Source organism: Poecile atricapillus, chromosome 14, assembly GCF_030490865.1.
Source record: "Poecile atricapillus isolate bPoeAtr1 chromosome 14, bPoeAtr1.hap1, whole genome shotgun sequence".
Taxonomy (NCBI): Eukaryota; Metazoa; Chordata; class Aves; order Passeriformes; family Paridae; genus Poecile; species Poecile atricapillus.
The window spans coordinates 9,910,047-9,926,369 of record NC_081262.1 but is presented as its reverse complement, the minus strand read 5'-3'; the positions used below and the strand labels follow the sequence as shown (position 1 = coordinate 9,926,369).

General features: G+C 38.1%; 1 protein-coding gene across 2 annotated transcripts; it reads right to left on the bottom strand.

The window, feature by feature from the left end:
- Positions 1–43: 43 nt before the first annotated feature.
- On the bottom strand, positions 44–16,182 carry LOC131584714 (transmembrane protein 180-like). Of its 2 annotated transcripts, XM_058850090.1 has the most exons (7): positions 16,170–16,182; positions 13,144–13,322; positions 11,680–12,414; positions 8,645–8,799; positions 7,106–7,189; positions 5,929–6,072; positions 44–1,150 (listed from the first exon to the last, which is right to left on the bottom strand). In XM_058850090.1, the coding sequence occupies exons 2-7, from the start codon at positions 13,294–13,296 to the stop codon at positions 1,018–1,020; spliced, it is 1,404 nt and encodes a 467-aa protein (XP_058706073.1). In that variant the 5' UTR covers positions 13,297–13,322; positions 16,170–16,182; the 3' UTR covers positions 44–1,017. The 2 variants fall into 2 exon arrangements, with proteins under 2 accessions (XP_058706073.1, XP_058706074.1); XM_058850091.1 differs by lacking the exon at positions 16,170–16,182 and having other exon boundaries at positions 44–1,147; positions 13,144–13,381.
- Positions 16,183–16,323: the final 141 nt, after the last annotated feature.

Here is a 16,323-nt window from a genome sequence, read left to right as displayed (position 1 = left end):
TCTTATCATTACAACATATGAAATGAAGAGGACTCAATGTTTCTGAAATTTTGTCAAAAACCCTTTATTTTATAAAAAATCACAGGATTAATTTAAAATCTAAACTAGTAAGAATTAATCAGAAATAAACTAACTTCTACTTGATGATTCATAAATTAACTTGTCACACACCAAACGAGTTTGCCAATGTAACACCACTGAACAGGTAGAGCTTGGTTTAGTAACTGTGTGTGATTACATTTGTCCAAGAGCTGAACCCTACATCCACAGACTAATGCTGTCCTTGCCACCCTGACATTCTGTATGAAGCACTAACTGTAGGATACCTTCAAAATTATTTTCCCAGTTAAAGCCAGAAAACTGCACTGACCTTCCACCAAGCAGAGATTTGGAAAGCCAGTGAGGACTTACAGAGATTTTTCCATATTGAGCATACTGAACAGCATCTGAATCCTTTTCTTCTTTAGCCTTACACAGACTTTTACAGGGTAGTTAATTACTCTTGGCTCTTCCCATGGTAGCTGTCAGATTTGTCTTGATACTGGCCAGCTAGACACCATCTAAATTTTTCTCTTCATCTTCCTGCCATCCATGAGGGATGTCTACTGGGATCTTCCAGATTAATTTCAGAGATCTGCCATTTTATCAGTATGGCAAAATTAATCCACTAGTAACCTTCAGAAAATACAGTTCCCTTGAATTCCAGGTGCTGGGTTGGGATCCCTTTCCCTGATCTGCCATATCCTTTCTTCAAATGAGTTAACAGGAATCATTACGTACCAGAAATTACTTTAAATAAAGTAATTAAGGATAAAACCCATTAACAGAAAGCAAATGAACTAGGAAAAGCTTGTGTAGGTTCAGCATTAAGGCTGAATGGGACTCATAGAGACTGAAAACACAGCTTTACTGAAACAGCTCAAACTGTGTTTCAACTTGCAATTTTGCTTTCTCACATGAAAAATTTACTGAACTCTTGTGGTTCAGCAGGAGATACACTGACCACTGGTTCCATATTTACTGTGGAGCTGCCAGGTGGCTGTTCTGGATGGAAAAGGGAGTCCAGGTCAGGATCTGTAGGACTGCAATGCAGAGGGGAACCAGACAGACCAGGTAGAACATGGCATCATGGAGATCTAAAAATGACCTGCTGAAACAAGTGAGAACACAGCTTTCAATATAAAGATTAACTTCCATGGTCACTAAACAAGTTATTTTTAAAACATTCCCATTATAAACACATAGACATACTACTGTACAGTCAATTCTAAATAAAAGAAATAGAAATACCTTTTCTATTTCCTAATTCTACATACTGATATGTATTATATATTGTTTTCTCTAGCTGGGAGGAATTCAGACAATTAGCACACAAAGAGTTAATTTTAATACAACCTAAGAAATCCTGTTCACTACTTTCCTGATTATGTAATATAGAAATCAATTTAAGCAAATTTCATCCAATTATAGAACAGAGCATCCAAAAAGCTTTAGTAAGACTGAAAATTTTGGAAGAGAAAATAGAAAATGGAAGCAAACATTTGAACATGAAATTAATTTATTTGAGTTGAAATCTGTGCTACTAACTATCCACATAGTGTGTTGTTTTAGTTGCTGAGTGCTAGATAGAAGTAATGATAATTGCACAAAACTCAGGTGTTGTTTCAAGGGCTGTTTGAAATATCGAGCCTTATTTAATTTGGTTTTAAAATAAATGATTACAGGATAATATAAGCCATAGAAAGAATGCATGTCAAATTAACACTAGTTTTCATTTTTTCTAATGAATGCATGGCATTTCCTCATCTAAAACTTCTCTAATGAAAAATAAATAAAAGCATCAGCAAATATGAATGAAGAAAGAAAATACAGGAATTAAATGAGCTCCCTTTTATGAGCAGTATGGTTTCTGACAGCTCAAAGCATGCATTTTGGCATTCATCTAGTAGCTGGAATCATTATCTACTTGCATTCTGTTAATTACGGGATTCTAATTACTTAAATATCAGGAAAGTCAACTCAAGCTGAGAAACAGCCCCTAAGTGAACTTTCTCTCCATGAGGCAGTTTATGTTCCTTTCTAATTTTTTTCCTTAGCATTCAGGGATAAGAGACTCACAGAACAGCTATGGACATGGTCCAAAAAACCTGAAATGTGTGAAAAATATCCCAAACCCTGAGCAGGTTTTTGAATAAAACCTAAGAGCTCTGAATCATGAAAGAATCAACTCGTGTTTCACTCGGTTTAACAGAAAAAATGTTTGCAACCTCCAACAAAGCCCAGATTCTGCCCTTAGTAGAGACACAGGCTCATAAAGGAGCAGAGTTTATCTCAAGTCATGTACACACTAATGCTACATAAGAAAACAAAAGCCCGCAGGCTCACAAGTAAATCACTTAATCACTCGGGCAATTGCATTTATGACTGGAAGTGTTCACTAGCAGGCCACTGGTCCATAGCCAATGTTTATTGGCAGTGACAACAATTTACCATTTGGAGTTGTTTACTGGCCTGTATCCAACTGCATTTCCAGTGCACCTACTGGGGAAGGAGCCCACATCATGCACAGCTCTGGCACAACTGCCCCCAGGGACTGCAGAAGCAGAGCCAGCAGGGAGGCCACAGACACATCACTTTACCACCTAACACTGAGAACAGGACTCAGACACAGTTAACAGGATGTTGGGGCTTGCATTTGTCCTGTTCTGTACTCTAAAAAGGATTGCAGTTTTCACTGCTAACCTTATTCCATCTTTAAACAAAGAACACCTGCAAAATCACTCACACTGTGCAATCCTGATTTGGTTTCACTGGAACAATGCTGATTTAAGAATATTACCTATTGTACTGTAAAACCCCAAGTTATTGCAGGAATTATGAAAAAATATCTATAATACACAAAACAAGGAATGGGAAAATATTTCATTAAGGGACTGGGATATATCAAGAGCGGATCTTGGATTTTAGCTCAATTACAGCTGAACAAGTAACTTCAGAAATTTCCATATCTACCTTTTTTTTTGCACCCACAGAATAAAACATACAATGTTTCCCTAAACAGCCGTAAAATCACTCTGAAAAGAATGTCAGGTAATTCAGTAATTCAATATGAAAGCATTAACAGTTTAAAGTGTCTTCAATAAATGGTGAAGAGTTGCTGCCAAATAACTTCATTGTGAAGAATGAATTTGAAAAGCACTCTCAAGAGAAGCTGGTGGTAGTTGCAGTGGCTCTCCAGAAGAGGGAGGTTTTAAACTAGCCGTCTTTTCCACAGCAAAGAAAAAAAAAAAATCAAGCCAAACTAAAAAAAAACCAATCCCAAACAAGAACAAAAAACATCTCAAGCCATACAGGGTACATATTGCTATGATGATGGAAGAAAGGAAAAATCAGAACACTCCATTCAAAGTATTGCTCAAATTTTAAGGATATTAAAAAACCCTTTTCCATGACAAAGTGCTTAACTTCTGCAGAGTGACCACATTTCCTAAGGATGTGGCACAATGTATGAGCAGATGGGAAGGATCACCTTTGCCCTGCTGGCAGCACTTTGTGTAATGCAGCCCCAGGTACCATTCCAGCCCATTTCCCCAGCCTGTCGAGATCCCCCCGATGACAGCATGACCCTCTGTGCACCTGCCACAGCCCCAGCTTTGTGTCATCCCCAAACTTCCTGAGGGTCCATCCTGCCCCATCATCCTGGTCATCAGGAATGCAGCGCAGGCAGGCAATATCCACTGCCCTCCCCTGTCCACCAGGTGAGTCATTTAACTGTAGCAGTTTATCAGTTGGTCAAGCATCACTTCCCTTTGGTGGAGCCATGCTGGCTATTACTGATGATTTTATTATCCTTACTGTGCCTGGAGGTTTCCAGGATTAGCTGCTCCATCATTGTTGCTACAGTTTAACTCTCAGTTCAAGAAAAAGTAATAATTATTAGTAAAATAAATTACTGAAAATCATTCAGAATGCAGCAAATAGTGCATAGACTGCATATTCTGCTTTGTCCCAGTACACAACATTTCTTGGAACTCTTCAGACATATTTTCAGGGCCCAAACATTTTGTTAATGCAGAATAAGGGTCCTCTGTACTATCTCCACAATTCACTGCTACTACACCTAATAAACCAAATGATTTCCAAAACACTTATTAGATATTGCTGGCTTTGGACAAGGAGGAAGAACAGAGCTGAGATTGTATTGGCATGGGCCATAATGCTTCATTTTTTATAATTCACATATGTGAAATGCCTTTTTTCCCCAAAACCAGTTTGAGCATATTTTAAACAATCTCTTGTATTTAATTTCTGTTTGTCTTCAAACAACTTTGTCCTGGGGCTAGTGTATTTTAACTGTTTGCCTATGGCTGGAATATGAGATCAGTCAATAGGTTTTCAATATATATATAAGTAATCATAGCTCAGTCAGTGGTCTGAGTACATTGCCAAGGGCAAACTGACTCCCTAGAAACAACTTTGAGTTTTCTGGTCATTATGGGTTGTATATCAACCCTGTACTCCATTTGCAAGCAAAAGAAAACCCATTCACACACTGCGTATACAGAAAACACGGGCAAACTGCTTAATATTTAAGAAATTATTTTTGAAAGGATGGGCAAGAGAAATACATAATCTATTTCAGGTGTTCTGATTCACTAGTCTCAGCTTTGTATGTTTCATGCTGTTCCTGGCCCAAGTGAAATAAATAAAATTTCAGCATGACTCAAGTGAAAACACAGGTTTTATAGATTGAGCATTCCAAGTATTTCAACTCTATATAATAAATTTATTGTTGCTATAGTCCAGGGTCTATTTACCAGGCAAAAAAGATTTATGTCTACTGTGATCTAAAATCCATCCACAAAGGGATCATTTCTCTGATTGAAAGGGATCAGAACTGCAGTTTTTATGTTTCAAATCTGAATTTCTCTGAATCATCAAGATTAATATATTCCGCTCTCTCATATCCACATCCAGTTCAACCTATCACTCTTTTGCAAAAATCACTCATCATATTTGACATTATAATGAGGTTCATGTCCTCTTCACATCATCTCACTGGCTATCTACAGAATGCATTAAAATAAGCTGCTCTCACACATAGCCTCAAACTTAAGCTGCCGTTGCTTCTGTCTGGATGCATTTCTGAAGACCACCTGTTGTTCTTTTATGTCATGCTTGTCCTCACCCATTTTTTTAGAAAATTCCTCAAATACAGAATGTTCTCCTAACCTTAGGGGACACATAACCAGACCTCTCTCCCTCGGGAGCTGTTTCCACAAAAGCTCATATAAAATTGTGTACGTCTGTTTCTTTAGGTTTTTACTAAAAATTTAGGAGAGCTATGTAGTTCTCAGGATATTTATATTGTTTCCTCAAGTAAATCCTAATCAGGACCGATTTTTCCATTTAGCCCCGACTTCAGTTACTCCTTATGCTGCCACTTCCTCCTGATGGTCATAAATACAGCCAGTGACCCTTTCAGTGTGGTTATTCCCTGTTAATTTATTTTTATAAAAGCCCACACATGTCCAGCTAACCAGCAACCACAGCTTTATGCTGTATTAAGGTCTCCAGGGACTACAATGAAACCATTTGCATTAAAATGGTAGGGAGCATCAGAGCCAAAATGATACATTCCTACTTGGGGCAAATTCCCTCCCTCCAATGATTATACTGCTTTCTCTCAAATAAAAAACGGATTTTTGCTTTTAAAAGATATCCTGATGCATATTGTTCAATAAATGATTTACTCTTTTAAAAACATTTGTACTTCCACACAGACTAAAACAACTGATAAGTATTTTTAAAGTATTTATGTTTCGGAAGTGCAGTTGATGCAAACTAATTGCTGATCAATTTGCTTTTTAGATTACAGGAGTATTTAATGTTATTTTCTAAGATTTAAAGTATCTCTTTTGAACTCACCTTATATCAGGATGACCAGGTACATTATTCAGGTTATAATATCCATAATGATTTAATATTGTAACCACAACCATTGGAGCCAAAGATTGGGCAGGCTTGGTAAATAAAGCATTGGTACCAAAAACCATAGAGGAAAGTGGTAACCTAAAATATTTGGGGAAAAAAACAAACTAATGCACAACACAAACTTATTAGTATATTAATTTCAATCGTGATTTTAAAAAGCTTGGAATCCTGTTAATATGCAAATACTAAATATCCTGATCCTTAGATTTATCTAGTTCACACATGATAGCAAACAGATCTACTCTCATAATGAAATTTAAATTTATTTGGAAATTAAGGGTTACAAACCACTGCAGGGTGTGTATATGTGCATATATTTATATAAATATATATATATATACACACATATATACATAGACACAGCTTTGCCCCAATTCTGAAGTGACTCGTACTTAAATTCAACTTTGTGCACTTTGAGTAATTACTGAAGTTAAATTACATGCATGGAGAATTAATTACAACTGAAGATTTTGCATGCATAGGCCAGAAAGTGAGGCAGATTTTTCCTCATGAAAGCAACAGGTCTTCCCTTTGAGGGGCAAGTTCTTTAACAGGACTCAATCTACACTTACATAACAATTGATCGAACCAACAAGAAGTTGTGTGTACTTTGATAAAAATCCAAAAGATCAATAAGTTGCAATATGCTATTCTGCAGCAGGTTTTAGCACTTTTATATCAGGGAAATAAAGGAACCAGGTTAGACTTTGTAATCTGCACTTTACCTAGCATAGGCAAAGCTTTCTTAACACCTTTTCCATCTTGAAAATGCCTTCAGAAAATTCCATACATGATTATAGATGTATCTGGTTACAAAGTCATTCAATTGAAGCTAACAAAAATAAAGCCACTAAAATTGATAAGACTTGGTTTATATTATAGTATAAGAAAAAAGAGAAATAACTTAATTATCTGTTTAAATTACTCTGCTGAAGTAACTGCAGGAAACTTTACTCAGGTTCTGATCTTCACTTAGTTGTTCTCACAAAAAGGATTTCTCTATCAAGGATCCCAGATAATTTACTGTCTTTACTTTGACACAACTTATTATCAAAGAGTAACAAGGCAAACACCATATTTAAAAAAAAACAAACAGTAATGACTGACTTACCTCCTCTTGTGCTTTATTAAATCTGCATCAACAATATCTGCCAAAGGCAAATTGAACAAGCTAAATGAAGCTTGCACAATTACCCTAAAGAAAAACAAAATATTGAAGATGTTCATAGTTCTTATATTCACTTTATAATGAAATTGTAACTGACATTCTAACACAAACACTGATATTCTGCAAAATACAAAAACCACAAAGCTGGCATGTTCTTTAAAACATGGTGATCTGTCTGAAAGCATTACTAGATCTGTTCTTAGTTGAGAATTAGAAATCAATATGCAAACCTGAAAGTGGGGGGTTTTCTTTTTTTTGCTGGACATTGTTGTAAAAGATTGTGAATACTCTGACAATAAATTTACATTATCAGTAAATGTAATTTAAAATTATCAGGAGAAAAGAAACACCTCAGAAAAAGGGAAATCTGAAAACTTGCTCTTGAAATCTGGAAAAGACATGACCATGTGGAAGGTAAACTTCTAGGTGGAAGAATTAGAATAAAAAGAATAGTTTACATGCATTCCTATATATGTATTTACAGTGTATACAGATGTATATAGATATGCATTTAAACATACACACACACAAAGCTGATTCTTAACAAACAGCCAAATGAAACAATGAAATAAAATATTACAATTTCTGTGTCTTATTAAATTTTGGGTGTGATGAGCTTTAACTAACAAGGTACTTTAACAACCAGGACTTTAAACATACAGTGTTTAGGTACCTCAGATTTTTTTCTTGGAGAAATCAAAACACATCTTCATCATTTAAAACATGCAGATAACGAAATTCAATTTATTGTTCACACAATTCAGTGTTAGAGTAGCCCATGACTGCAATACTGAAAATAAGAATGAAAACAGGATGGGGAGGGAAAGACGAAGAAAAGGAGGGCAAGAAAGAACATGTAGAGAGACAACAACGAAAGAGAACATGAAGAAAAAAAACCAAACTGCTATAACAATATTCTGATACAAACAGCTCTTTATCTTGAAATAAGGTTTTCCATGTATCATTATACACTTATGTGAAAATACTACTGCTTGGCACCTTACTACTGAGCACCAGTGGAAATGGGACTCCGTGCTGGCTACCCAACAAACACCTGAGTTACCCATATTTGCCTGCAGTGCAGCACACAAGTGGACCTGCAATACAGGGTGAGGTCTGAGCCTTCCCAGCAAACAGTCCCTGGGGAGCTCCTCTGCTGAGCTCTTCCATGGCTGTGGAAAACATGAGATTCTCCTTCCCTTGCATCTCAGCTTAAAGTGACTGGAGGCATGTGCCTGCAAACCATAATTGCTGCTTGCATTTTAGGCTTTTTTATTTCAAGCAGAATAAAAGCTAAAACAATAAAATGAAAGCTGGAAGAAAAAAAAAATAGCTGTAACTGGAATTTCAACTTTTCTGAAAAGTGAAACAGAAAGAAAACCATGAAAGCAGAGGCAGAATCTTCATGGAAATAAAAGCAAGTGTCTGCTCTGTTAGAAGTATTTCAGCTGTGTCTATGAACAGGGGAATGGATTTACTTACATGTTTGTTGTAACATAGAATGCCAGCAGATAATAGTGTTCTTGCCCTAGGAGACACATGACAGCAGCAGCTACTCCTTCATAGTAAAAGGAAAACAAGATGATTCTGTAATAACCAAACTTCTTCAATGAAGTATGACTGAGAAGAACAAGGCACTAAAAAGATAATATATACATATTTAGGATAAAAAGATACAGTACAGTGTCTCAGCACTAGGAGAGCTATAAAACACAGACTTGACATAATTAATACCCTTTAAAGGAAAAAAAAACAACGACCCTTTCTAAGAAGTTCAACAAAATAAAAAAATAGAAACTGAACAAAGACAACTCTCTACTGGCTCATTCTATGCTACCTCTTCTAGGTACAGTCTCCTTTCACTCAAAAACTAGCCACTGAGAACTGCTATATCCTGCAGGAAACACTCTTCCCACAATGCCTATTATTTAATGCTCACGATCTTTACTTTTGATATCCCTTAAAGTATTAGCTTTGCAGTATAACTGTAAATCAAACATCTCACCATTTAACTGCTGACAAGAAGTATTTTCAGTAATTGCTTTTTCATTAACATTACTATTTTCATTGGCATTTATAGAAATCAAGCATGATTTTTAAGCTGGCAAAGCAAGCTCACCAGGACAGCCTTAACTAAACAAGTTAGAAGCTTTACTAGCAAGCAGAGAAAGGCAGAGGCCAGTGCTTGTGCATGGCTGAGCTTTAATTTTGCCAATCTTGGCAAGGAGTAGATTCTGAGAATCTAGAGACTGGCTAACTCAGGAAAATGATATTAAGTGCTGATTATAGTATGAACAAAATTTAAGTTCTTTTACATTGTTCCTCACTTTTCACTTTCAACAGGACATGCTGTAATGAATTATGTTCTTTTTATTATATGGGCCTTTGTCATCTACATGTACATGGTCCTCCTCTCTGTCACAAATATACAAACTGTATAAAGATCCACATTTTCTCCTTTCTTCTGTGTTACAGAGATGAACTGTATAATATTCAGATGAAGAAGAGGAAAGAATTTTCCTTGTACAATTGTTCCCAAACTGAATTGCTTTAACATAACAAATAAAACCAGGATGCTACGGTCAGAAAAAGATTACCATGGCAAATGCTATTGTAAAAAAGCTCAAGATTTCTACTTGATCAGGAGGTAAAACAAATCTAGAAAGTCAGTATAAGAAAAACATCTTGTTGTAACAAATTTAAAACATACTCCTCCCCCTGGTTGTTTTCAGGGATTTTTGCTGCAAAGTGCCTCCACTAGAAATACTAAGGGATCTTGTAATGCCTGCTATTGTAAACACCATGTTCCTGTCTCACTGTAATTGCAAAATAACCCTGTCTCAGGAAGTACTTATGACTTAGAAAATTCTTCACTTCTTGCATGTCTCTAAGACTGTTTGTAAGGAAAATACTAACAATGATGCAAATTCATAGTTGTTTGTCTATGTTACAGCAACATTTTCCTTGTGGGCAGGTTGTATTCCTCACATCCACTACTAGAAGGAACCTAAGTCAGAAGCTGAATTCTAGTTTGAAGCAGAGTTCATAAAAAGGAGCTTTATTTTACAAGGGTTGGGTGTTTTTCCAGCAAGGGAAGTTCAGGACATTGCCATCAGAGAATTCTCTTATTGTATCTTGAGCTCAAAGAGACAAAACCTGAGAAAAATAAGGTCACAGTAAACCCTCTACGGTTCAGTGACCTTCTAGACAAAGAGTCTCTGGGGAGCAGAGAGAGACGCATTTTCTGAAAGATTGTTCTTTTCACACTGTCACACTGATTTTACCAATAAAAGTGATTGCTATATATTAAGTGTAAAATTATTTAAGCTTTCCTAACTTCTGTAGCTTCTGATTTATTTCTGAAGTTCATTATCTAACTGTCTGAGGTACAGGAGAAAACCCCAAAACTATTAAACCTGTGATAAGGACAAAAGCTGAAATTGTAGACAGGAGTTATGGAGCAGAAGGTATGCTCAGGATCTGTATGTTTTATATGCAAAAACCAAAAGGGGAACTGAAATTGAGCTCTGAATTCCAGTTGCACTTTCATTTATCTTTTTATATATATTACTTATCAGAACCCACTATAATGAATGTAACAGCCTGATTTTAAAAAATTCTGAACACCATCAACACCTATGATGAATATTCATATTTTGAGTATCCTGACTTTCAGCATCCAACAAGTAAACACAGAGAACGTTTTTAAAGACCTAGAGAAAGAAGTTAGAAGGCAATGAACAGAGGAATTTTTTATTTACTGCAGACAAGTATGGTAACATTCTGTGGGACATACTTTTGCTGCTTTTCTTGTTCTCAAGCATTACTCTTTTGGGTTCTCTTTCTCTTCTCAGTTCATCACTCCTCCCCTCATCCCTGACTGGGCTCTTAAAAGTATGTCTCTCTTCCCCATGAATACTGCTGACCAAGAGACCAAACAACAAAATAAATGGGAATGTATTATTCTCCAAAAGCAGCTATTTAGTGTTTTGTTTGGTTTCCATGACTGAGATACCACATATTTTAACAATGCTTTTCAAACTCTATAATTTTTTCTGGTATTTTGCGCAGTTTATTTCAGAAACCTCCTGAAGAAGAGCTTAGTCTTTCATTTGTAATACACAGTATTAGAAAACAAAACAAAACAAAAAATAATTCAGAATTCTGTAGATTTTGCTTTTAGGAACGTTTGGTCTTGGCCACGTTTTTCATTCCTTTATGCTTAGGTATTGTAAGCACTGGAGGATACAAAACATTCATTCCCTGCCTACTCATGTCTCACACTGTTTTAAACAGATATTCTACCAGCCTGTCTGACTGCTCTCTCTACCTCTTACACTTGATCAGCCTACACAGAGGTACTTCCTTCTTCTAGAGCACTGGGGAGTGAGATTTAGTACTCATTTTGGCCACTGTCTTCTGCCAAATACAGCATTTTTTCAAGTGTTAAATGGATACTGTGAACTACTAAAACACCAGGTTTTCATATTTAGAAATAAAGAAGTATGACCGCCTACCTGAGGACAAATAAAACCTGCTCCATACATGATACTTCTTACTGAGGAAGAAAGGACATCCTTAGGAATAAGATTATCCGCAAAGATCATCATAAAATTGTTGTAAAAGGCTAGGTGGAAGACTTGGAAGAAGTTCATTGTTACAAAACATAGAAAGTTCTTCTCTGTCATGATCTGTTTGGTCAATGAAACTACTGAGGTCAAGGAGAAAGTTCCACCACTGTTTCCCAGATTACCATCCTCTGTATGAATTTCTCTCTGCTCGTATTGACTTGTGCTGTATTTACCTGTGCAACACATACAAGCTGTCGCTAGCACTGCTATCAAAACAGCAAAAGCCTGAAAATAAGCAAAGTTTTCCATATTATCCGATATGAGCCCACAAAAGAGAACACTTGTGGACCCAATTAACGTTGCCACTTGGTTGTACTTGATGAGCTGGAGCCTGCTCTCGTGCCTGGTGGAGCTCTCGGCGAAGAGCGCGCACTGCGCCAGGAGCACAAAGGTCAGCAGGCCGTCGAAGGCGCACAGCGCGACGATGAGGTGGAGGCCGCTCAGCCAGTCCCCCTCCTCATAGTGCCTCCAGGGGAACCACGGCAGCAGGAAGGCCAAGCCGTACAAAGGGGCTCCGTACAAAATCGAGAACTGGCGCCTTGCGCAGCACTTCAGCCTGGAGTTGTCTTGAATGTATCCGAAAAGGGGATCATTGATGGCATTCCAGATCATAAACACAACCTGCCACAAACAAGGGAATTTGTCGCTACTGTCATTCTTTTGCAGAAGTTACACAAACACAACATATTTATTTAAAATAAACCTCTATTCAGATAAGAAATAAATACATAGAAAAGCTACTCAGGTCAAAAGAGACTCTAAAACAGACTCTTATCAGTAGTCATAGGTCATTAGAAATGCTGAAAAAATAAGATTAATAAGTGGGTAGGTGACCAACTACATGTGAAATAAACTGTCTCTAAGACTCTACTCTTTCAAAACCTTTTATATCTGGGCTTTCATCCTGAAAAGCTCAGATATTATTCTCACAGCAAGTTAATTCAAAAGATGAGCTGGCCCATTACTTTCAGGAGACCATTTACAACAAGAGTTACTCACGTGGATAATGACTTGCAGGATAAATGCAGTATTTAAGTACTTAAACAGTTCATAGGAAAGCACTAATGTCAAACTTATCTACAGAGCTAAGGCGCAAGATCAGTTTAGAAAATTACTTCAAGCTATCAAACGTAAAAATCTTTTCAGCAATTAAGTCTGGAGATTTTTACTCTGTAGACTGTAAACGATGTGCTTTATGTGTAAGTTCCATATGGATTATGGATTAACTAAAGTCAAAGATAATTTACTGTTAATTAATTGCAATGATTCCAAAATTAATCTGTCATTAAAAGAATCACTTGTTTGTTGCATAGCACAACATGGTAATCAAAATATTCCATTGTACAGTACCTGTGCTATATGAAATGCGCTTTCTGAAATTTTGTATCGGTTTAGGAAAAGCTTAACATAGTAGAAATTAAAAATGCTGTTCATCATTCCAGCACCTAAGGTAGTCATGGAATATGCCAGCGCATTAGTATGAATTCCCCAAAGAATCTTCATCTTCCAGGAGTACAGCTCTCTTCTTCCTCAAGTTACAAAAGAGAATTACAAAAATAATTATGTATTCCAATGTTATGAATGTCAAACGCAGCATGTACATAGGGGAATACTTCTTTCAAAACAAATACCAAATTTTACCCTACTATTTTAAAGTACTAATTGTTAAAAAACCATGGAAGCAATATTTTCACCTAATAAACAATAAAACAATTTAAACACCTTTAAGTTAATATTTTCATGATATGAAGACTGCATGTAAATAAAAGATAGCAAGTAGCACACAGCGTTTTATGTATGCCCAAACAACAGAGATTCAGCCCAAGAATACAGATTTCTTTAATCTATCAATCAGATATTCAGCCAACTATTTTTAAGATGCTGATCTTCTCCATAAATTACTTTAGCATGTTTGGTGTAAACCATGCCATGAAAAGAGCCAGCTCCAGGGAACCTCTATCTTTTAAAGCTGCTTAATAGCTACCTAAAAGAAGCCCTTGACCATACTTGATTCTATAAGCCCAATACATAATTACTCCCAGGAATTTGTTTTTAACTGGGGCTTTATTTCAGCCTTACTATGAAGAGCTTTACGTCAATAGTTCACACTTTGCTCCTCTGCATATTAACAATTTTACTCTAAATGCAATTTTCACATATCCATCAAAATACCTGGTTTGAATATCTGCTTGATCAGCAGCTCTATAAGCAGCTCCCTGAACTCCTCATAAAAATAACCATGGAAGAAACAGGAAATGAAAGCCAAGGCTGTTTCCAGCCTTCCTGTGGTTTACAAGGCGGCTGAAAAGCGGCTGCTGTGCAGGAAGGGAGGAACTTCCCAATCACCAGGCAAGGACCATGCAAAAACCACAAATCAGGTAGGGACTAGGGAAGATGGAACAGGCAGTTTTTTTATCCCCCAACACAGAAAATGAACTCCTGAAGAGCAAATAAAGTATGGATGCACATTTGCATGTATATGTAAGATGCTGTGATATGAAACATGATGCAAAGAATAGGTAATCTCACTCTATAGCTAAGAAAAAAAATCAAGCTGACAAACAACTGGAAGCCTAGGATTAATTTTAATAAAGCCAATTTATTTCTAAGAATATGGCTGATTTTTTAAATATTTCAGAATGACCGTGATGTATACCTTTAAACTTATTTTTCTACATCTGTAAAGACAATACCATTTTCAGGGGACAAAATTTTGCATTTTTGTAGCAAGTTTGGTTTCACAATCTTTTACTGAGAAACCTAAAATTAAGGAAAATTTTATTGAAAAGATGTACAGTTGAAATGTTTATTTTTAAAAGTAAGTTTGATATGAATATGAAAGTCATTACAGTGAGTATGTTATTGGTAAGAGTAACATCTGCTTTTTCAAGCCTTCACAAATATACTTAATGAAATGATTTATATAGTGGATATTAGGGCTTTTGGAAAAGTAGACATTTTACCTCTATTTCTACCTGGAGCACCCTGCACAGGTCTTCAAAATGGAGAACTTTCCTTCAAATTCCATAAGCACCAAGAATAGAAGTGCTTCACACTAACATTACTAGCAGTCATTTCTAAATTGTTTGACTCGATTCCTTTTGACACAAATGAAAAATGGTCCCCTCAGTTTCAGAAAATTTGAAGGATATTTGAAATTTCTTCAACAAAAATCTTCTAACAATGCACAAACTGGCCTCTAGTACCATGACTAATTATAATATGCAGGATCTGACACAACTCTACCCTAATTGGTACATCTGGTCCTGCACCTTGTTTATGAAATAGGTTCAATTAGAAGTTGAGGTACCACACTTCCTTCCCCAGATGTTCCCTTTAATAGCACTACAATGAAATCATGCCTGAGCATCCCCTCCCTCTTCATAATAGCCAGCTTTTATATTGAGCAGGTTAAAGCACAGGGGCACATTTTGTGACTCACAGAAGGCAAATCGGTTTCAGAAATTTCTGCTGGTTACAACTGTGTTAATACTCAGGCCGAAAGAACAGGCTGTTCGGGCCAGTGAGATGCAGTGTGACATTACCTGCGTTTCTCCAGCGCAGGATGACAATTGCTAAAAGAAATTAGAGCAAGAATCTAAAGAAAAAAGTGGATTCCGATAGAGAATAGCAAACGTTGCCTGAGGCGCACTAGCTGCCATCCTGCTCTGCCGTTCTGGTCCCAAACCGCTGTGCAATGCTCACAGCCCTGACAGACTGGTTGGACACACGGACCTTCCTCATCCTTCGGACGTGACTGGCACCACATTACGACGGAAGCCAGAATAAACGCGCTGCTAGTCCCGAGGGGTAGCGCTGAGGGGAAACGCTCAGGGGGTGCTCACAGAGCCACGGGGCTGTGGCAGCGGCCGGAGCCCACTCTGCAAGCGCCGTGGGGCCGCGCACCTGCCAGCCGGGGCTCGGGCAGCTCGCAGGACTGCACCTTTGGAAGGGCTCGTCTATTAAGAATGGGGAAGTTACGCTCGTTTTTCTCAGCAGGTTCCCCGGGCAGGAAACACGGCTCCCTTCGCTTTGTGCAGAGAAGAGCCGAGAGCGAGCGGCAGCCGCTCGAGCGAGATATGGGGATGGAGCCAGTCCCTTTCGGACTGCAGGCTCCCCACTCCGCCCTCCCCTCCCGCACTCCGGCGGACAGGCGGCCCCGCACCTGGCCGGGTTCCTTCTCGTGGGCTCTTCCCTCAGCGCTCCCAATGCGGGGCAACTACGAGCCCCGGCTTTCCCTAAACCTAGTCGCACTGTCCCAGTCCGGGCTGTGTCAGCCCTGCTCCGCCGCAGCCGACATCCCTCAGCAGCCGATCCCCGCCATCAATGCCCCCGAGCACCGACGACCACCGCCCCTTCCAGAGGCACCGACCCACCTCTTCTGACGGGAGGCTGCGCACCGCGGGGCGGGGCGGGGCGCGGCCGCCCTGGGCCCGCCCTCTCTTCGCTGTCATTGGCCGCTTGATATGAATTCGCCTTATGACTGGTTTATCCTCCTTTCGATCTGTGCGGCGGGCGGCTCCTCATTGG